General features: G+C 31.8%; 6 protein-coding genes, 1 long non-coding RNA gene and 1 other non-coding gene across 9 annotated transcripts; 2 read left to right on the top strand and 6 right to left on the bottom strand.

Moving 5' to 3' along the window:
* Positions 1-563: 563 nt before the first annotated feature.
* LOC107361988 (phospholipid scramblase 2-like) lies at positions 564-2000 on the bottom strand. Of its 2 annotated transcripts, none has more exons than XM_015928960.3 (5): positions 1705-2000; positions 1463-1621; positions 1301-1397; positions 795-1158; positions 564-707 (listed from the first exon to the last, which is right to left on the bottom strand). In XM_015928960.3, exons 1-5 carry the CDS (start codon positions 1865-1867, stop codon positions 696-698), a joined length of 795 nt encoding a protein of 264 aa, XP_015784446.2. In that variant the 5' UTR covers positions 1868-2000; the 3' UTR covers positions 564-695. The 2 variants fall into 2 exon arrangements, with proteins under 2 accessions (XP_015784446.2, XP_015784445.2); XM_015928959.3 differs by having other exon boundaries at positions 564-727.
* An 8-nt stretch (positions 2001-2008) lies between these two features.
* Positions 2009-3935, top strand: LOC112538836 (uncharacterized). The gene is made up of 2 exons (XR_003082209.2): positions 2009-2265; positions 2630-3935. It is a non-coding gene; the product is annotated as an uncharacterized LOC112538836 (long non-coding RNA).
* LOC107361573 (phospholipid scramblase 2-like) lies at positions 3441-4803 on the bottom strand. Its single transcript, XM_015928410.3, has 5 exons — positions 4505-4803; positions 4278-4433; positions 4114-4210; positions 3610-3973; positions 3441-3528 (listed from the first exon to the last, which is right to left on the bottom strand). The coding sequence occupies exons 1-5, from the start codon at positions 4665-4667 to the stop codon at positions 3499-3501; spliced, it is 810 nt and encodes a 269-aa protein (XP_015783896.2). The 5' UTR covers positions 4668-4803; the 3' UTR covers positions 3441-3498.
* A 1077-nt stretch (positions 4804-5880) lies between these two features.
* Positions 5881-7383, bottom strand: LOC107361517 (phospholipid scramblase 2-like). Its single transcript, XM_089266149.1, has 4 exons — positions 7290-7383; positions 6969-7151; positions 6352-6749; positions 5881-6271 (listed from the first exon to the last, which is right to left on the bottom strand). The coding sequence occupies exons 1-4, from the start codon at positions 7381-7383 to the stop codon at positions 6245-6247; spliced, it is 702 nt and encodes a 233-aa protein (XP_089122275.1). The 3' UTR covers positions 5881-6244.
* Positions 7384-8519: 1136 nt separating this feature from the next.
* LOC107361802 (phospholipid scramblase 2-like) lies at positions 8520-10539 on the bottom strand. Its single transcript, XM_015928715.3, has 5 exons — positions 9920-10539; positions 9662-9844; positions 9500-9596; positions 9006-9372; positions 8520-8923 (listed from the first exon to the last, which is right to left on the bottom strand). The coding sequence occupies exons 1-5, from the start codon at positions 10080-10082 to the stop codon at positions 8897-8899; spliced, it is 837 nt and encodes a 278-aa protein (XP_015784201.1). The 5' UTR covers positions 10083-10539; the 3' UTR covers positions 8520-8896.
* On the bottom strand, positions 10537-15338 carry LOC107361801 (phospholipid scramblase 2). Its single transcript, XM_015928714.2, has 5 exons — positions 15010-15338; positions 13560-13742; positions 13394-13490; positions 12092-12458; positions 10537-11574 (listed from the first exon to the last, which is right to left on the bottom strand). The coding sequence occupies exons 1-5, from the start codon at positions 15245-15247 to the stop codon at positions 11512-11514; spliced, it is 948 nt and encodes a 315-aa protein (XP_015784200.1). The 5' UTR covers positions 15248-15338; the 3' UTR covers positions 10537-11511.
* Positions 15339-16271: 933 nt separating this feature from the next.
* On the top strand, positions 16272-16343 carry TRNAH-GUG (transfer RNA histidin (anticodon GUG)). The gene has a single exon. It is a non-coding gene; the product is annotated as a tRNA-His (tRNA).
* A 696-nt stretch (positions 16344-17039) lies between these two features.
* On the bottom strand, positions 17040-19476 carry Brd7-9 (Bromodomain containing 7/9). The gene has a single exon (XM_015928712.3). It carries the CDS (start codon positions 19296-19298, stop codon positions 17310-17312), a length of 1989 nt encoding a protein of 662 aa, XP_015784198.1. The 5' UTR covers positions 19299-19476; the 3' UTR covers positions 17040-17309.
* Between the last annotated feature and the right edge of the window lie 1516 nt (positions 19477-20992).

Raw genomic sequence — 20992 nt, forward strand, 5'->3', positions numbered from 1 at the left:
ATCAAAGTACAGTTAAATCTGTCTAGCAAAGACAATTAGTGAGATTTAATTGTTGATTCAAATATCATTATATGTTTAAGCTAGGAAAAGACGACTCTGGTTCTCATTAGTAATTGAGTCGAGTAATTTTGATGTTGTTTATACAACATTAGAAAGTAAATGAAATGAACTTTCCAATAGCGTTCATCATAGCTCAATCCAAGTTTGGTTGAGGAAAAGTAAGATGACCTTTTATTATTTAGTAATGATGAAAAGGTTTGATATTTTTATATTATTGGTGAATACTTCTCGAGCTAAGCCAGATCATTGTTTAGTTATATGGTATTTACTCTTTGATAGGCACCACTTTTCTGTGCCTATTCAGTCAAGAAAACTTTCGATGCAACCGTTTTTAAAGATGTGCCTGTTTGTACGAGTTTGCACAGACAGTTTTTATCAACCAAGTTTCAGATCTCTAACTCTTACGATCACAGAATGCGGAAGACTTAATTGGAAATCGAACTGATCTGTTTTACAGAAAACAGAAAATTTTAAAGAAAGTTGAATATTGAAAAGTCTCAAAATTAAAAGAAAAAATGAATTCCAAGTTTATTTTAAATCCTTTATTAATGGTTACAAGAAGTTTGGCAAATGAGAATAACGATAAAGAAATGGCAATGAGAGATGAATCTCTTTTCAAAGCTGCAGTAGTAAGATCACATCGAATCCTGTAAAATCATAAAACCATCTGAAAAAAACATCATGAAGTGTATAATTTTTTCATTAAATCATATTGACTAGGAAAAAATACTTACAATTAGAAAGCAAGCTCCCAATAATACGGCTTTAATTTTAACATCTAAATCCATTGGGAATGAAATGTCGAAATGATCAGAGTCGGTGAATACATCTCGAGCTAAACCAGGCCACTGTCTAGTAATACAACCAATTTCAATTTTACCATCTCGTGTTAATACTTTAAATTTAACATCAAGGCAGGGAAAGATGTTAAAGGACCCTTTAACTTGTAAAACTGTTTCGCCAGAAGCATCACAAATATTGAATTTAGCTTGCCAAAGACTCCAAGTTTCTTCAATAAAACCACAAACGACTCCAGAAGCAGTAACTTGTATACTTTGAAGACAACAAGGGGAACAACAGTCTTGACATTTCAAAAGCCTGAATGAAAAATGTATAATAATGAAGAAGCCTTTATAAAAGATGAATCAATGAAAGATGCAATGTACTAATAAAGTGCATTCATTTGTATTAATATGTTTCAATCAATATGTATCACGCTATGAACATCAACATTTATTACCGGTGGAAATTTATAACTTCTCGTTCCTCAGAATCGGTAATTTTCAAATTGATTGGTCTAACAGTTACCCAGCAAAACGTTGAGCAAAAAGTGGGATCTAGTTGGTAAAGTGAGAAAGAAGTGAGATTAGTTGAAAGGTTATTTGCGATAGCAACATCTCACCTTCAATAGCAGTGAATATATTTTGGCCTTTGATGTTCTTAATATGATATTTGCTTCCACAAAAGTCAACTCTCTTTTGAACGTGAATTGCATCAATTTGAATCAAGCTTTCTAATCCTGGTGGACTAAAAGGCACTGGACGACCTGACTGCCAGCCATCTAAAAACCATCATGAAAATATAAGAGAACAATTAGATTCACTGAGAAAAAAATCAAGTAAACATTCAGGTTATTGAATTTACCAGGATTGGTCAATGGTAGTTTTGCTCCATAATAAAACTGAGGATGAAATGGCTGCACCAAGTGTGTAGCTGGTTGAGGTTGAACCAAACGATTTGATGGTCTTTCGATTGGAGGATCAACAAGATATCCTGGAGGTTCTTGGATTGAATTTGGAGTGAACATTATTTATTTTAATCACTGAATCAAATTTGATGGAACTTCTTTAACAAAAAAATGAGAGGTTAAATTAGCACAGATTAGACATGAACAGTTTATCGTCTGTTTACTTTTTGTACAGTAAAGGTTGAAATAATTGGCTCTCTTGGAATAGCTTATTTACACTATTCAACGGGCAGCGTATTTTCACCATTTTCAATCTTCTCTAATAGATCAAATTGAGCCTTAATTGTTTTTTAATCTGATTTTTAGAGCTTTGAAAACTACTTCTTGTTAAATAAAAACATAAAACATTAACATTTAGTCCCCGTTCATTTAGTTGACGTGTTCATCATAAATCCTTCATTTCTGGTTGGGAGAAGTACCTGTAAGATGATCTTTGATTATTTATAAACGATGAAAAGGTTTGTTATTTTTTATTAAAGGTCAATATCTTAATTATTCATTTCTTGAGAACGGATCAAGTTGAAGAAATGAAAAATATATCCTATTAAATAGTGGTTAATCAGTTCTCAGCAACAAAACATTAATCATAGTTTTATCACGAGTAACTCTGATCAAAACATAGTGTCTCAGTAATCTTAATAGATTCTTATATTTTGACAACTATCATAGAGACATAATATTTCAATGTATTTCAGAACTTTTTTTACCAATTACAAACATCTTATTAACTTTACTTTTTTTCAATATTTGATGAAAATTATAACCATTTCTGTTTCTTTTTTGTCAATATTACAACTAATTTTGCCTCTTTACTTTTACAAGATTTCATGTTCTTCGAGAAAACTGGTAATAAAGAACGAGATAGACCGGGAATGTTTGATAAGGACGCAAAAAAGGAAAAATTTTACACTTAACGACTTTTCTTAAGGCAGATCTACTAAACGTCAACCTAAAATCACGCTATCATGCTAAGAGAACTGCCGCTAAATTGATGCATAAATGTGAAAATTGATTCAATTGTGTCTTTTTAGTAACAACCTTAGAGGTTTATATCGCAAAAAACCTTTCAAAAAATTGTAATTCTTATTAGATACCACTTTTTTGGACCAATTAGACCGTTTAATATGAAATAACGAGGAACGACCAGTTATAAATTCCTACCGGCAATATATGTTGATGTTGATGTTGCATGATGCACATTGATGGAAACATGTTTATGCTTAAATACGAAGAGCATCAAAGTGACCTGGATGTATTCATATATTCTCAACGTTTAAATGAATGACAACTTATCATGAGCAAGAAAATTGAATAACTCTGAAGAAGGTTGAAAAAATGGTGAAAGCGATTTGATGGTCATAATTTCATAAAAAAACTCAACAAACATGAGTTAATAGTTAAGAGATTTGATATGATTCCATTTGGTGTCAATTGATAGAAGTTTAAATTTATTTGGTTTTGTATAAAATAATACATATGAAGAAGTTCAACTCTCAAACATCACGAATGAAACCTGAATCAATCTTGACTACTGAAAAACCTTCGTAGCTGTTAAATGTTATTCCACTTAAAATTTTCAACGTTTACTCATTATAAATATCCAGAATCACATAGCATTAAAAACAATGGTTCATTTCATTCTAAAGGAATTTTATCCAATCTCATTTTATTCAAATCGTCTGTCTACAGGATTAATATGCAATATCAAAATACATGAAATCCTGTAAAATCAAGAAAAACAAATCATAAAGAAAATAAATCTTTTCATTGAAATCATATTGAATAGGAAAAAAAATACTTACAATTAAAAAGCAAGCTCCCAATAATACAGCTTTAATCTTAACATCTAAATCCATTGGAAATGAAATGCCGAAATGGTTAATGTTGCCGAATAATTCTTGAGCTAAACCAGACCATTGTTTAGTAATGCAACCAACTTCAATTTTACCATCTCTTGTTAATACTTTAAATTTAACATCACGGCAGGGAAAGATGTCAAATGACCCTTTAACTCGTAAAACTGTTTCCCCAGAAGAATCACAAACATTGAATTCAGCGTGCCAAATACTCCAAGTTTGTTCAATAAAACCACAAACGACTCCAGAAGCAGTAACTTGCATACTTTGAAGACAACATGGGCACCAACAGTCGGTACATTTCAAAGGCCTGAACAAAGGCGTATAAAATAAAGAAGACTTAATAATAGATGATCGATGAAAGATTAATGGACATGCATTTGAACATGTTTTCATCAATGTGAATCATTTGATGAACGGCAACGTATAAATATACAATAAATGTATTACCGATAGAGATTTATAACTTCTCGTTCCTGGTTATCGGTAATTTTCATATTAAATGGTCTAATCCATTTAAAGCAAAACCTGGTACAACAAGTGGTATCTAATGGGATTCAAAGCGAGAAAGAAATACAATTAGTTGCAAGGTTATTTGCAATTAAACGTCTTACCTTCAATAGCCTTGAATATTTTCTGGCCTTCGATGTTTTTAATTTTATATTTGTTTCTCTTATCAACTTTCTGCTGAACAAGAATTTGATCAATTTGAATCAAGTATTCTAATCCTGGCGGACTAAAAGGCACTGGACGACCCGGCTGCCAACCATCTAAAAACCACCATGAAAATATAAGAGAACAATTAGATTCACTGAGTAAACATTTAGGTTATTGATTTTACCAGGATTGGTCGATGGTAGTTTTGCTCCATAATAAAGCTTACGATGAAATGGTTGCATCAAGTGTGTAGCTGGTTGAGGATGGACCACACGATTTGATGGTGTTTCGAGTGAAGGATAAATATGATTGCATGACGGTTCTTGGATTGAATTTGGAGTGAACATTATTTATTTTAATCACTGAATTAAATTTGATGGAACTTCTTTAACAAAAAAATGAGAGGTTAAATTAACGGGCATGAGCATGAAAACAGAGAAAAGAATCAAAGCATACTTTTGAATCATAATCAAAGATCATTACATGGCTAACAAAGAACTTTGTAAGATTTTGTAAGATCAAAGTACAGTTATTTCTGTCTAGCAAGAGATTATGTTATTAGTGAGATTTAATTGTTGGTTCAAAGATCATTATATGTTTGAGCTAGGAAAAGACGACTGTGTATCATTTCCTTTATCTAATGACAATTCCAAGATCCTTTCATCAATGTGCAGCCAAAAAATCCCCAATGTATTCAATTAAAAGTTAGTTACATATTCTGACACAGCTGACAAGATGTAAGATGAAAGATATTTAAAAGGTAGTTTTAAAAATACCTCGACTTTCTAGAACACTGTCTATTACTTATTTAATTGTGCCATTAGACTTAGTTTTATGTCCCTACAAACCCACCAAGTCTCAACTCTTTACTCAAATGTACGAGACTTTCGCAGTACTTTTTGCATTTCATTTGTTAGTTTAACCAGAAAATTGGTTTATTTACGAAGAATTTGGTTTGTTGAATAAGTTGGTGGTCGTACATTTTACAGCGTAAACATCATAATCCAAATGCTATAATGGAAAGTTCTTAAAGGGATTGGATTATTAATTGGTGAAAGATTGATGATTTTAAGTGATGCCATTCTCAAACAGAGTCTTAGTTTGAAAGAAATTAATGTTCACCCGTTTCTGTCCATTTGTGTCAATTTGTGCATCAATGTGATAATTGTGTCCTTTTAGTAACAACCTTAGAGGTTTATAACGCAAATAACGTTTCAAAATAATTGTAATTCGTACTAGATCGATACGATTCATTTTGCTGTATATTGATAAAATTTTATATTTATTATTTATACCACTTTTTTATAGGAGAGCCATTGTTTTTTGAAAAGTGTATTGCACTAATACCAGTGCAGCACATTAATACTGTTTAAAACTGGTATAAGTTTGTTAGATCACCTTATCTCGGGCATTCATTGATAAGACTCTCGGCTCCGCCTCGAGTCTTAACAACGAATACCCTCGTTGCAGTGATCTAACTTATACGAATAAAATAATACATATGATAAGTATGAAAGCAGATATCCAACTCCAAGAAGTTCAACTCTCACAAAGGTCACCAATGAAACCTACATCAATCTCGACTACCGAAAAAGCCTTCGTGGCTGTTAAATGTTAATCTGCATCTAATTTTTAACGTTTACACAGATCTAAATATCCAGAATCACATTGTGTTAGCTGGCTCATTTCATTGAAACTGAATTGTATCGAATCTCATTTTAATCAAATCATCTGTCTACAGGATCACTATTTAAGCAACCATTATCTCTAATTGTCCAGATCAACCAAAAAGTTTAAGCGAGTCCAACTCTCACACAGTTACAAATGAAACCTGAATCACTTTTCGTTAAAGACAATGTTTCATTTCATTGTGCCGTGATTGTGTCAAATCTCATTTCATTTGAATCGTCTGTCTACAGGATCACTATTTAGTTTCAAAATGCATAAAATCCTGTAAAATCAAGAAAAACAGAGCATAAAGAAAATAAACCTTTTCATTGAAATCATATAGACTGGGGAAAAAATACTTACAATTAAGAAACAAGCTCCCAATAATACAGCTTTGATATTGACATCTAAATCCATTGGGAATGAAATGCCGAAATGATCAGCGTCAGTGAATAATTCTCGAGCTAAACCAGACCATTGTTTAGTTATACAACCGATTTGAGTGTCACCATCGTGTGATAAAACTTTAAATTCAACATCACCACAGAAAGAGAAAGTACAGAATGATCGTTCAATCCGTAAAACTGTTTCACCAGAAGAATTACAAACTTTGAATTTAGGCTCAAACAGACTCCAAGTTTGTTCAATGTAACCACAAACGACACCAGAAGCAGTAACTTGCATACTTTGGAGACAACAAGGGAAACAACATCCTTGACATTTCAAAGGTCTGAATGAAAAATGAATAATAATGAAGAAGCCTCAATAAGAGATGAGTTATTGACAGATTTAATGTATTACCGGTAGATATTTAAAACTTCTCGTTCCTCGTTATCGATAATTTTCATATTAAATGGTCTAACAGGCCCACAGCAAGACCTGGTGCAGCAATCGGAATCTAGTGAAATCAAGAGAAGAAGTACAATTAGTTGGAAGGTTACTTGCGAAACTGTTAGTTACGGTTACTGTCAAAATCTTACCTTCAATAGCATTGAATATTTTCTGGCCCATTATGTTTTTAATGTGATATTTGTTTTTTGTCTCAAAGCCAATGAAAGCTTCAAGAAGTTCAACTTTCTGGTGAACAAGAAGTTGATCAATTCGAGTCAAGTACTCTAATCCTGATGGACAAAAAGCTACTCGACGGTCCTGCAAGCAACCATCTGAAAAATATCATGGAAATTCGTGACAGATGATTAGATTTACTTAGAGAAAAACCAGCAAAACATTTAGGTATTTGGTTCGATAGTAGTTTGGCTTTATAGTGAAGCCGAGGATAAAATGCTGTACCAATTGTGTACCTGGTTGAGAATGAAACACATTATTTGATGGTCTTTCGGTTTGAGGACCAACAAGATATCCTGGAGATTCTTGGATTGAATTTCGAATGGACATGTTTTCTTGATTTGATTTAACTTCTTTTAACAAGAAAATCAGCACAGATTAGACATGGAAAGTTCACTGTTTCATTTTATCTCTTCACTTTCAACTCATCTTTAAAAATGAAAGTTTATGAAGCATCGAAAGTACTTGCTGAATATGGACACCTATCATTGATAGGTCATCAATAAGTGCAGAAACCCCCTTTTTAATGGCTATCCTATTGATTTTTCATTTTAAAACTTTCATGAAGTATTGATTGATAATATTAGTATTTGTATTAATAAATTGTTAACAATTTCACCCCAAATGAATTTCGCTATTGATTGAAGAAAATTCTACTTTTTACCGATTTTAAGTTAACAGAGGTTATGATAAATTAAACCTGATCAACTGAATAACTAAATAAATGACAACTTTTCTGTTTGAATGATTAGTTGTAATATTGACAAAAGAAAAACAAAAATTGTGTAAATTTAAATCATTTATTAGTTTAAAATTTAGTACAAAGCTTGCCATTATTAGTATTATTAAAAAAGTTCTGAAATATATAAAAAATCAAGATTTAACATCAGTTGTTTTTTCTAAATAAATAATTAAAGAAATTTTGGGAATATTTCAAATGAAAAATCGATATGAAATGAAAACTAATTTGATTCAACAAAAAAAATTGATTACTTGTGAAACTAAGGATAATGAGCAAAAGGTAAACATATTGAAAGAACCTTCGCTATTAGATTAAGAAAAATTCATAATATTAATAAGATGGATCAAATTCATCTTTTAAATCAGCATCAGATTCATATTGATTTGGATTATCTGGGACAGCATTGAAACTAGGAAACAAGTGTTACAACAAATCTATAAAAACTTATCGTATTCTGAGCGGAGGAGATGAAAACAATGAGAAATGGCGTTAATTTTCTTTGTATCTTTCCTTCAACTGAAGTATAAACTTTCTGAGGCAAATAGTTTTTTAAAAAAGATACTTTGTTCTTTGATTCAAAACGATCAATATTCTGACTGACAACAAATTTATCAATTTTGATTAAATATTCCAATCCTGGAGGTTTTTGGATTGAAATCGATGTGATGAATGGTGATCGGTTTACTACGTACAAATAAAGAAAGCAACTAACCTGTGTAAAAAATTTGGTGTAAATTGATAAAATTTTATATTTATTTGATTTTTATAAAATATTATAATATGATAGCAAATATCAAACTTTAAATTGTGGCAATATCGAGAGCCTACCATCGATACATAGTATTGATGCCGTAATAGAATCCAATATAAGACAAAATCGACGGCTGATAAGCGAAAGCTTTTAATTCTGATCATTTTAGACTTGTTGTCAACAGCCATTATCTCTAATTGTCCAGATCAACCGCAAAGTTTAAGCAAGTCCAACTCTAAAACAGTCACAAATGAAACCTTAATCACTTTTCGTTGAAGACAATGTTTCATTTCATTGTGCCGTGATTGTGTCAAATCTCATTTCATTTGAATCGTCTGTCTACAGGATCACTATTTAGTTTCAAAATACATAAAATCCTGTAAAATCAAGAAAAATAAAGCATAAAGAAAATAAGTCCTTTTCATTGAAATCATATTGAGCAGGAAAGAAGATACTTACAATTAAAAAGCAAGCTCCCAATAATACAGCTTTGATATTGACATCTAAATCCATTGGGAATGAAATGCCGAAATGATCAGCGTCAGTGAATAATTCTCGAGCTAAACCAGACCATTGTTTAGTTATACGACCGACTTGAGTGTCACCATCGCGTGATAAAACTTTAAATTCAACATCACCACAGAAAGAGAAAGTACAGAATGGTCCTTCAATCCGCAAAACTGTTTCACCAGAAGAATCGCATACTTTGAATTTAGGCCCAATAAGACTCCAAGTTTGTTCAATATAACCACATACGACACCAGAAGCAGTAACTTGCATACTTTGAAGACAACAAGGGAAACAACGTCCTTGACATCTCAAAGGCCTAAATGAAAAAATTAAAATAATGAAAAAACTCAGTAAGTGATGAATCAGTGAAAGTTGAATGGACATGCATTCGATAATATACTTGTTTCCATCAATCTGTATTATGCTAAATCAACATATATTACCGATAGAGATTTATAACTTCTCGCTCCTCGTTATCGGTAATTTTCATATTAAATGGTCTCATTGGTCCACAGCAACACCTGGTACAAAAAGTGGTATCTAATGGGTAAAGCGAGAAAGGAGTACAATTAGTTGAAAGGTTATTTGCGATATCAACATCTTACCTTCAATGGCATTGAATATTTTCTGGCCCATACTGTTTTTAATATGATATTTGTTTTTTGTCTCACAGCCAATTAAAGTTTCAAGAATTTCAACTTTCTGGTGAACAAGAATTTGATCAATTTGAGTCAAGTACTCTAATCCTGGCGGACTAAAAGATACTGGACGACCCGGAATCCATTCATCTAAAAATATCATGGAAATATAAGAAAGAAATTAGATTTACTCAGATAACAAAACATTTAGGTAATTGATTTTACCGGGATTGGTCGATGGTAGTCTTGCTCCACCGTAAAGCTGAGGATAAAGTGGTTGCTCTAAATGTGTTGCTGGTTGAGGATGAACCACACTATTTGATGGTGTTTCGAGTGAAGGATAAAGATGATTGCATGACGGTTCTTGGATTGAATTTGGAGTGAACATTATTTATACAATCACTGAATTAAATTTGATACAATTTCTTTTAACAAGAAAATTAGAGTTTAAATTAGCATGGATTAGACATGGACAGTTTACCGTTGTGTCCTATCTCTTCGCTTTTTTCATCTTTGAAATGAAAGTTCAAAAGCAATGAAAGTACTTTGCTGAATATGGACACCTATCATTGATAGGCTATCAAAAAGTGCAGAAAATCCTTTTTAAATGGCTATTCTTTTGATTCCTCATTATTAAACTAACAATTACAATAGAAATACATAATAATTTCATGAAGTATTGATTGATAATAACAGTGGAGTCTTGGTTATTTTATATTTTTGTATGCAGAGTATCAAAAGAAAACAAGAGATGGCGCAACAAAAAATTAGCGCTGACATAAAATAACTGAGGTTTTACTGTGCAATGAATTGTTAAAAATTTCCTGGATAAAAAGCCTGGATAAAATGATAAAATTGTGCAATTTATTGGTCATAATTTTATAAAAAAAACTCGATTAAACATATATCTCTGTGTTGATAGACAGATGATTTAAATAAAATGAGATTTGATACAATTCCGGTACAATCAAATGAACCATTGTTTTTAACGCAAAGTGATTTGGGATATTTATATCGGTGTAAACATTGTAAATTAGATGCGGACAAACATTTAAGAAATACGAAGGCTTTTTCGGTAGTCAAGGATAATTCTTGTTTCATTTGGGACCTTTGTGAGAGTTGGACTTGCTTTAACTTTAGGTTAATCTGGACAATTAGAGATAATGGCTGTTATAAGTATAAGCGTAACAAAAAGAGCAAATGAAAACACATTTGATCTTTACAATGACAGTGTAAAATGATCAAAATTGAAATAGTTTAAAATGATGAAACGCTTCTCAATGAATTTCATTCACTTTTGTCTTTACATATTAATGAAACTTCAATTTCACCTCAAAGATTATTGAAAGATTAGTTAAAAGTTAGTTTTGTTGGCATTTATCAGCTGTCGACCATCAGTGGGTTCCTTCAATTTTATTTCTTTGATGTTGTTGTCATTTCAAAGGGTAAGTTTGTCAATAATTGTCACTTTCGTTTGCAAATGAATGAAATTCATAGATGAGCCTCAAAAACGAGCACAATTGGACTCAACAAGTAAAATGAAATAGTCAACAGAGTAAAAAAGTTATATTGCACACCAAAACATGAACAATATCAATATCAAAAGCCTTTCAAACCATGTCTATTGATATTTGATATTGAATTTTGTTCTTGCATTTTACACATAATAATATATATTTATACACTAATATGTCCATTTGTTTCGGTTTGTTAAGTTTAAACAATGTGCTTTAATTGATAGCATGGTTGTAGGTTGCCGTTCAATAGATCTGCCTTAAGAAAAGTCGTTAAATGTAAAATTGTGTCTTTTTTGCGTCCTAATCAAACATTCCCGGTCTATCACGTTCTTTATTTCCAGTTTTCTCGAAGAACATGAAATCCTGTAAAAGTAAAGAGACAGAATTAGTTGTAATATTGACAAAATGGTTTTAATTTTCATCAAATATTGAAGTAAAGTAAAGTTGATAAGATGTTTGTAATCAGTAAGAAAAGTTCTGAAATATATGAAAAAATCAAGATCTAGCAATATGCCATCATTTGTTTACGAAATGAGCAACTTATTTAGTAAAATATATTGGCTGAAACAACTAAAAAAACTGACGTAGGAAAGGCAAGATAATATCTCAAGGATATAACGCCTCTACAATAATTGTCAAAATATCATAATCTAATCAGAATAAGTATTAAGATTAGCAAAATAATAGTAATTCATTTTTGAAATCTATTTCGAACGATATTGTAACTCAAGTTTCTAGTGACGATCACAAAAATTATCATAGGATTTGAGTCGTTAACCGATGATAGATTGGATTAAAAAGGGAATTATGAATTCTTCAACTTGAATTTATTGAATAACGCGTAAGGAATTGAAGCAATAATTATAAGATAAATACTTACAATTAAGAAACAAGCTCCCAATAATACAGCTTTAATATTGACATCTAAATCCATTGGGAATGAAATACCAAAATGATCAGCGTCTGTGAATACTTCTCGAGCTAAACCAGACCATTGTTTAGTTATACGACCGACTTGCGTGTCGCCATCGCGTGATAATACTTGAAATTCAACATCACCACAGAAAGAGAAAGTACAAAATGGTCCTTCGATTCGTAAAACTGTATCTCCTGCAGCATTACAAACTCTAAATTTAGGGAAACAAAGGCTCCAGGATTGTTCAACATATCCACATAAATTACCAGAAGCAGTAACTTCCATGCGTTGCAGACAGCAGGGAAACCAACAGGATTGGCATCGCAAAGGGCTTGACAAAAAAAAGAGATAAAAAAGATTCAATTAATGAAGTTTCATCCAAATAAATGGGAAAAGCCTTGAAAATACATCCGAAAATTATGGTGATTTTTTCAAGCTTATATTTATTACAATAATTTCCTATCTTATGAGCAATCGTTTGACCGATTTTGTTATAGCTCAATAAAGTGCTAGTAAATAGCTCAATAATGCTTTTTTCAGTGATCATCATGTCATTAGATTATAAAAGATTGTAAAGATACTTTAAAGCTACCCATAGATTCGACAATGGTTAACCCTGATTATTTACGAGGTTGATTATTATAATGAATGCAATATAAAGCAATGTTACTACAATACATGAAACCGTGATAATTGAATTGAGAGAAATTTCAAATGAAATTTTTTGTCAAGATGAACTAAATGTAAGCCTAAATAAACATAGATAGAGTCAAATTTGGAAGCTAAACCCAACAGTTCTTGGTATAAACACAAAAAAGTATGCTAGCTCAAGAATTGACTTAAACTATTGATTAACAATCACATTGAATGATAGACAACTTTCATGGACAGAATATGATAGATGGACAGGACATGATAGAAAGAAGACAACATGAATAATATATTTAAATAATTAAAGAAATGGAGAGACAGTTTCGAATGAAAAATCAATAAAAAAATGAAAACTAACTTGATCCAACAAGAAAAATTGATTACTTGTAAAACTAAGGATAACGAGCAAAAGGCAAACATATTGAAAGAACCTAAGCTATTAGATTAGAAAAGAGCATAATAAGATGAATCAAATTGATGCTAATTTCCTTTGAAATTAGTCAGGTTCATATTGATTTGGATTATCTGAAACAGGATTGAAACCAGGCAACCATATCTAAATGATTAAATCACGGTGGATGCATCATGCTACAAGAATCAGCAAAAATGATTTACCGGTAGAGATGAAGAACTTCTCGTTTCTGATAATCGAGAATTTTCATATCAAAAGCTCTAGCAGATCCACAACAACATCTGGTGCAGCAATCAGTATCTAGTGGGCGAAGAAAGAAATAAAATTAGTCAAGTTGAAAGGTGACAATTTAAGCTATTAATATATTACCTTCATTTGCAGTGTACACTTTCTGGCCCATACTGTTTTTAATGTGATATTTGTTTTTTGTCTCAAAGCCAATGAAAGCTTCAAGAAGCTCAACTTTCTGGTGAACCAGAAGTTGATCAATTTGAGTTAAATATTCTAATCCTGGTGGACAATTTGGTATTAGTGGAGTTGGCATCCAATTACCTGTGAAAATATAAAGACAAAAGACAAATTAGATGGAACAAAATTAGGGAAACATTTAACCATTTAGATTCATATTCCTAAATGTGAAAAGTCAACCTTTAAATAATAAGAGCCTTTTGTGGAATACACTTTAACCTAAAAATAGATATGCAAAGTAAATCCTGGTTATCGTTATCTTAACGCCTTTACTAATGCTATATGAAATCATTCATAAATTCATTTAAAGTATTGACAAATAATATTACAATAATTCTCCGAAAAGACAGGAACAAAGTTCATTTTCAATGGCTGAGAATTCAAGGTAACAAATTGTTAACAATCTGTCAACACTTTGTATTTAGTTTGATAAATTGATATAAAAATATTGTATAGAAATACATCAAAGTTGTTTTTGAGTTGTCATTTCTACTACAGTTTGTGATTACTAAGTAATTTTAGTCTACAAATTATCATCGGATGGATCTACTTTGCAAATATCATGAATTGGGAAAATTGTTGATGGAACGAAAAACGGAAAGATTCAATTTAACTAGGTCACAGAAAACAAGACTTAATTGACTTCAGTCAGTTTCACTTTCTTTAAGAGGTTAACTTTTTTTTTCTTTCCTTGAAGAAACGGTTAGAGCTATAAATAAAACAGTCACACACTACAAGCACGTAAAACCGGTCAAAAAAATAGTTGTGAGTAATGCATTGACGTCACTGAATATCGCTATGATACATCAGCGATGTGGGCTCAAGTGAAATTGAAACGATTTGTTTCTTTTTAAATCTTCGCTTTATGAAACATGGCAAGCTGAGTCTTTACTCTGTAGTCTACGCAATGTATGAGTTAAGCAAAAACAACACGATGATAAGTATTTGTCTCAAGCATTATGCTACTTGAAATTGCTAAGATCAAATCTTCTAGAAGATTGGCTGCTTTAATGATGATTGAAATGTCATTAAAAGCAGTCAATATGTACATTTATCGACATACATAGAGAATGATGAACTAACATGACATTTTGCTTTTCAACCTTTTCTCTTTTTCCCTGAAGTTATTACCATCGATATTAACTGTAGATCAACAGAATGGCTGGCGTATTTCTAGCATTATGATTCTCCTTCAAATCAGTTAGTGAAACAATAAAAAAGATGCAGATTATCTCCAAACACCGATAAGAATAGAAATAAAATCGTTAATATAAATCGACAATATTATCAAATAGATGTAACGCAAAAGATGAGATAGTGGTTACGGTTTAAAGGAAATTATGAAGCTTACCTTCATTGACAGCCGTTGGATAATTTTGCTGTTGTCCATAAGGTTGCATTGGTGGTGGTGGTTGTGCTCCACCATAAGCTGGCGGTGGCTGTTGTCCACCATAAGGTTGTGAATAAGGAGGATAACCTGGGTTCATCGGTGGACCTGCTGGTGGATAACCTGGATAACTTGGAGGTGCAGCGGCCGGAGGACCATTAAGACCTATTGGTGGGGGTTGATTTGAATATGGAGCGGACATCTTTTATTAAACTAACACTTAGGTCAAACAAGTATACAATTAAAAGAGACAATTTCAATAATAAAATAAGGGTGGATTATGATTATGAAAATAAAAAGACTGTTTATATGTTTGTAGAATAAATCACTTGCTATCTCTCTCTCTCTCTCTCTTTCCCTATCACTTCTCCTTCAAAAAGTGAGTTACATAAAGAATTGGTAACGTTGCTCCATCTCTCAACCGTTAACAATAAACAACTCGTTTAAACAATTGATACGAATTGTTTATCTCAATTGAAATTAACATTGATTGAAATTACCACTTTTAGGAGTAATAATATCAAGTATTAAAAAGAATTACTGATAACAACATGTTGACTCACCGAACTAGTTGAAATTTATCAGATATTGCTTTGATTTCCAATAGCTTTTTTAAGCTTCATTTTTTCAGCTTCAGTATTTCCCCGAGTTTTTGGTTTTCTTTGGTGTGTTGACATTGTATTTGATTTGAAAACGATCAAATGTGGAATGAAACTTGACGACAATCGACAATGATCTTACAGTATACATCTTTGTTGTATCTTTTCAAATTAAAGTGGAAAACCATTTTCTATTGTCACTGGTGATAAACATTCAATATCAGCTTTTCAAGCTCTTGCTTAGGATGGATTTAACTTTCAGTGTTTTCAATTTTCTTCACCCTTTTTCGGTTTTTGAAATTTGGACAAAAAAGTAACTGATGTCGCAGAAATTCGAGCTCTAGGCATGGTAGCTAAAACTCGAGGTGCTCAACGCTCTGAGATCAACAGCTAAGTAAGTATGCTTTGAACTACAATTTAACTTGTTTACAGCTTTTCAGCCCGCTCATGGTTAGTGAACCATTACCTATCATTATCAATAAAATGATTGTTCAGCTTCATGATGAAAGGGTTGGTCTTTTCCTTCCCCTAGCTTCAGTAATAACAGGATTGGCTTCATACCTTCAATTTCATTGTTGGGCTTTTCAGTTTTCATCCCTTCCAATTTGCTGCATTCAGATTATATAAGCTGTCATAGTATAGTGGTTAGTACTTCGCGTTGTGGCCGCGACAACCCAGGCTCGAATCCTGGTGACAGCAAATACTTTTTAGTCCAAACGTCGGCATTTGTTCAAAAACGCGGTTGAAACACTTATTTTAATGTTTTGCAGCCATCAAACTAAACCGAAGTTCACGAAGTTTGCTAGACTCAAATAGGCTGACAAAGAATCTTTAGTTCACGATTTTTGTCATCTTTCAATCGTTTGCGATTTAACACATTGATCCATATCAACTCAGGGTTTTATTAAAAATAGTAGAAATGCAATAAATACAAAATAATGTCGAAAATTGCAGTTCAATAGTTACTGAAATGATTTTTTCATCTTTTTTCAATTTCCAGTGCTGATTCAAAGCAGCAATGGTCATGTTTTATTTTATCAATTTCAAAATTTACAGTTTCACATTATAATTATCGGTTATTATCATTATTAATCATGATTTAATGGTTAATTACAAGTTATACATAGAGCTTGACTTTCCATCAGGTGTTTAAATCAAAAAATAGATTTTATAATCAATTTCTTTTCCTTCATTAGAGTTATCCGTTGAACATGTTTAAGTTTTAATCACAATAATCGCATTTTGTCATTAAATCTGCATCCCGTTATTTAGCTCGAGTTTCTTAGTTTTACAAAAATATCAATCAAACCTAAATGACATTATTTGCTATTTGAATCGTAAAAATGTTTGTAAATTGTGTTATTTTTTATCAGCTAATATCTTGATAGCTTGGAATAAGCTAAAAGCATTCTTTTTGTTTATTAAAGTAAGTTTTCATTGTCAAATATTGGATTAAATAACAATTAATTTATAATCATATATCACCAGCTTTGATATAAAAGTATCAAGATCAGCTGGTTACGAAGAGAGATGACTTCAAAAACAGTTTTACAAACAAAAGGCGAGGTAAAGAGTCTACAATCAAGTTTACGATTTTGAATGGTCAAAATCTTTAAATATTAATATGATCAAGATGCTGAAAATGAATGTGAATTATGATGAGACTCAATGGTTTTCTGATTTGATTTGTATTCCCAAGGCTTTCCTGATAGCTCTAGGATCACTGATGTCAGCTGGTGTTGTATGAGAACTTATGAATGTCGTTAGTTTGTCACATAATAGGTTAGCTAATTTCATTTCATCATCAGATGGTGGTATTGGTTGAGTAGAAGATGCTAAGCGTTGATGATTGATGGATTGTAATTCATTTATAAGCTGAGAACTTTTATCTAATTGAGGTTGAATATCATCCGAACTTGTATCGATGGCTATCATTTCAATGTCCATATCAGTATTGTCTTTGGTTTGTTCTTTGTTCCTGGCTTTTTCAGTTTCATCGTCCTTTTTCTTATCTTTATCTTTATCTCCATCTTTCTCCTTTTCCTTTTCTGACTCTTTATCCCCATCTTTTTCTTGGTCTTTCTCTTTTTCCTCTTCTTTTTTCTTTTCTTTCTCTCTTTCTCTTTCTTTCTCTTTTTCTCGTTCTTTTTCTCTCTCTTTTTCTTTCTCTTTTGCTTTCTCTTTCTCTTTTTCCTTTTCTCTCTCCTTTTCCTTTTGCAAATCTTTCAACTTATGCATCGTTTTACCATGCTGACCATGAGTTAGAACTTCAAGTAAAGATCCAACCATATTCATAACATAGTCATTATCATTTGCAAATGATAGTAGACTTTGTGTATAATGTAGGCCGATTTCATCTTCTCCATAAGTTGATGTCAACAATTGAGTTTCTTCTTTACTAAGAGTGGCAAAGGTCGAATCCATTGAGGGTAAGAATGATGAGAAAGGTGTTATAGTGACGGAATCCATCATTTTAACTCGATTTGCTTCAGGTTCTTTGTAGGGTGGTAAACATGAAATACCATCGGATATTTGACCAACTAAACTTCCTAATGTTACTGTCTTTTCTTTGCCTTGACTTCCAATAATACCCAATGTTGTGGTTCCATCATTTTTCTGCCGTAGGAAACTTAAATGTGACCCTTCCGGTCTTTCCAACGTTAATCTATCAGCAGCTATTTTTGCAGATTTTTTCACGTGAGCTAAAATCTGTTCTGCAGTCAGCTCTTCGTCATCAATCAGTTCAATTTCACTGAAATCATTCATTTCTTTATCTGGAAGTTTTAGCGGGTCCGTACAGCTGTCTTGTTGTGAGTTTTCAATACCTGGCACTGTTTGAATTGAAGAGTCAATCTCCATTATTGGACTTTCTTCCATATCATAGCCAAGTTGACCTGGACTTAAATCAGGATAAGGTTTGGCTAACTCAGGAATAATGTTTTTGTTGAAAATTTTGCATCTAGCATAATGCCATAATTTTCGCGCTGCCTTATAGTAGATGGTTTCAGGCATATTGTAAACCATGGCATTGTCACAAATTAGTTTAACATCCGACCGAAAAGAATCCAATGTTTCATAAAGTCCCTGGGCAATCTTCTTTTTCATTGTATCAAAATCCATAGGGTGAGAAATTATAGATGAATAACCTGGAGCAATCATGTCAGTAACTGGCCATGCAAAAAAGTCATGCATATCCCGCTTTTGAAGCAATTTCAAAAGATGTCCCAAAAACTGGATAAATTGAGATTTGCTGCCTGTTTTTCCACCAGTGGAAACAAGCCGTGGGGGTGGAGGTGATTTAGAGGGTAAAACTTCATTAACTTCAGTAGGAATTGGATGAGTTTTGATTGAAAGTGGTGTTACATATGGTGGTTGTTCACTGCTAGTATGATGTTGTGATGATGATGATGATTTTGAATGATGGCTGCATGAGCTTCTTCTATGATGCCTATGATGATGGTGAGAATGATGAGAACGATGATGTCCATGTTTATGTTTTTTAGACTTTTTCTTTTTCTTTGCAGTGGCTAAATTATTTGAAGAAGACGATGAACCAACTTTGAGAACAAGTTTCAGCGGTCTCTGCTCAAATGGACTATCTTCACATCCAGATTTATGATGATCCTTATGTTTCTTATGTTTCTTTGACTTCATTACTATAGATAAAAACAACAGAAAACAATAAACTTTACACAAGACAATTAAACGAAAGTATCACAAGATTATACTTGAATTTTATTCAACAACTAAATAAAGATTGTCTAAAATAAACACCAATAAAGATGAAAAAAATGGTTAATCGCTTTCAAGGAAAACCCGTGTTAGTTCCTTCTAGTTACCGACTACTTATTGGTTACTAAATTTGAACCGCCAGATTTGAAAAACACAAATGCTGAATGCCATCTATTGACCAAAAAAAGTAAAATCTAATCTTTCAGCAAATCTTTCTCAGAGTTTTTGTTCAATTCAGATAAATCATATTCACAAATATTCAGCTGAAACTGTCATTGTTGTTGATGGATTTTGATTTTGATTGAAAACAATCTCAAAAATCAATAAGAATCAATAAATCTTTAATAGACCGTGAGATTAACTTTAAATTGAAAATTGAGTTTCCAGGTTACCAAATGAATTGGAAGTAAATATTTGTTTTTAATATTTCTCATTCAGTTTTCCTGAATTGAAAACACTGACAAATCTGTAATCATCAGATTGTATTGCATACTAAATCACCTTGAAATCACTTTCACTCTTCTATTCATCATGCTCATCACCAAAGAGTTTCATGTTTAAATTAAAAATAAAAGTTCTGTTTTATATAAATATATTGTTTTTAATAGACTTACACAGTGACTAGATTCAAGTGTATCTCAAATTATCCAGAAATACTTGTTACCCAGCCAAATATCATCACCAATTTAATCCAACAGGATCAAATATCCATTTATTTCTCATGGATAAATAGCAAACATTGAAATAACAATTCTCACATTATTTTTCAAATAAATTGCCCTTTTAATTACACCATTAGTCTTACAATGTCTTGTACAAGCCTCAATACAATTTATTGATACATTGTCAAGCCTTAAACCTTCAACGATTGTCTTAAAATAACAATCAATCAGTCTAGTCTAATTCAATCAAATAACAGTGTTAATAATAATGTTAGAAACAAATCAACCATTTCTAAGCACAATAACCTTTAGAAATTTAAAATTTACAATTTATGATCGATCAATTACTGTATTAATAGTATCAATCTTTATGGATATAGTCCAAGTAATATTATAATACAAGAAACTGATCCAAATTGATCCAAGTCAACTTGCTTATCCCAACTGATCTTATTTGTATTGTTATATTTTAACCAGTTTAACCATTCCATGACAATTATTAATCAAATTTATTCTTTATTTAATGTTGTAAGTCAATCAACACTGATTTTGTGATTCCCTGATTTCCAGATAATTTATTAACTCGAGTGCTTCAGCTGATGGTAAAATGAACCAGCAAAGAGTTAATCTTTCTCTGGTTCTCTATGAGGCTCCTTTTGCTCAAGATATTTGCTTCAACAATCAATTTTTCCTGTCAGTTGTGCCAATCAATTTCCCTTGGTTTAACCATTTTCTCAATAATTTATTATCATATATTAGTGATTGTTTTCAACCTAAATTGTAGTACAGAAATGATAATTACGATGGGGCCTTTACTTTGTACTTGAACGTCTACATCATCATTTTTTGGCTTACGCTAGATCAACATGGATCCTGTTGATTGTTGTTGATGTTTATTTGTTTGCTGTTGAAATTATGGTCGTAATAAGTGATGTTGTTGATGAAAAATAATGA

This window comes from Tetranychus urticae, chromosome 1 (genome assembly GCF_039701765.1).
Source record: "Tetranychus urticae isolate SD_2017Ah chromosome 1, NJAU_TeUrti_SD_1.0, whole genome shotgun sequence".
Lineage (NCBI taxonomy): Eukaryota > Metazoa > Arthropoda > Arachnida > Trombidiformes > Tetranychidae > Tetranychus > Tetranychus urticae.

Bases quoted from the DNA above. Each gene is read 5' to 3' on its own strand.
- LOC107361988 (XM_015928960.3), bottom strand. From the start codon at position 1,867: ATGTTCACTCCAAATTCAATCCAAGAACCTCCAGGATATCTTGTTGAT. The intron at 1,622-1,704 runs GTAAATTCAATA...GATGGTTTTTAG, and splicing joins ACTACCATTGACCAATCCTG to ATGGCTGGCAGTCAGGTCGT. The intron at 1,398-1,462 runs GTGAGATGTTGC...TTTACCAACTAG, and splicing joins TATATTCACTGCTATTGAAG to ATCCCACTTTTTGCTCAACG.
- LOC107361573 (XM_015928410.3), bottom strand. From the start codon at position 4,667: ATGTTCACTCCAAATTCAATCCAAGAACCGTCATGCAATCATATTTAT. The intron at 4,211-4,277 runs GTAAGACGTTTA...GAATCCCATTAG, and splicing joins AATATTCAAGGCTATTGAAG to ATACCACTTGTTGTACCAGG. The intron at 3,529-3,609 runs GTAAGTATTTTT...TTGATTTTACAG, and splicing joins TGGGAGCTTGCTTTTTAATT to GATTTCATGTATTTTGATAT.
- LOC107361517 (XM_089266149.1), bottom strand. From the start codon at position 7,383: ATGTCCATTCGAAATTCAATCCAAGAATCTCCAGGATATCTTGTTGGT. The intron at 6,750-6,968 runs GTAAGATTTTGA...TCTCTTATTGAG, and splicing joins AATATTCAATGCTATTGAAG to GCTTCTTCATTATTATTCAT. The intron at 6,272-6,351 runs GTAAGTATTTTT...TTGATTTTACAG, and splicing joins TGGGAGCTTGTTTCTTAATT to GATTTTATGCATTTTGAAAC.
- LOC107361802 (XM_015928715.3), bottom strand. From the start codon at position 10,082: ATGTTCACTCCAAATTCAATCCAAGAACCGTCATGCAATCATCTTTAT. The intron at 9,845-9,919 runs GTAAAATCAATT...TGATATTTTTAG, and splicing joins ACTACCATCGACCAATCCCG to ATGAATGGATTCCGGGTCGT. The intron at 9,597-9,661 runs GTAAGATGTTGA...TTTACCCATTAG, and splicing joins AATATTCAATGCCATTGAAG to ATACCACTTTTTGTACCAGG.
- LOC107361801 (XM_015928714.2), bottom strand. From the start codon at position 15,247: ATGTCCGCTCCATATTCAAATCAACCCCCACCAATAGGTCTTAATGGT. The intron at 13,743-15,009 runs GTAAGCTTCATA...ATATTTTCACAG, and splicing joins TCCAACGGCTGTCAATGAAG to GTAATTGGATGCCAACTCCA. The intron at 13,491-13,559 runs GTAATATATTAA...TTCGCCCACTAG, and splicing joins AGTGTACACTGCAAATGAAG to ATACTGATTGCTGCACCAGA.
- Brd7-9 (XM_015928712.3), bottom strand. From the start codon at position 19,298: ATGAAGTCAAAGAAACATAAGAAACATAAGGATCATCATAAATCTGGA.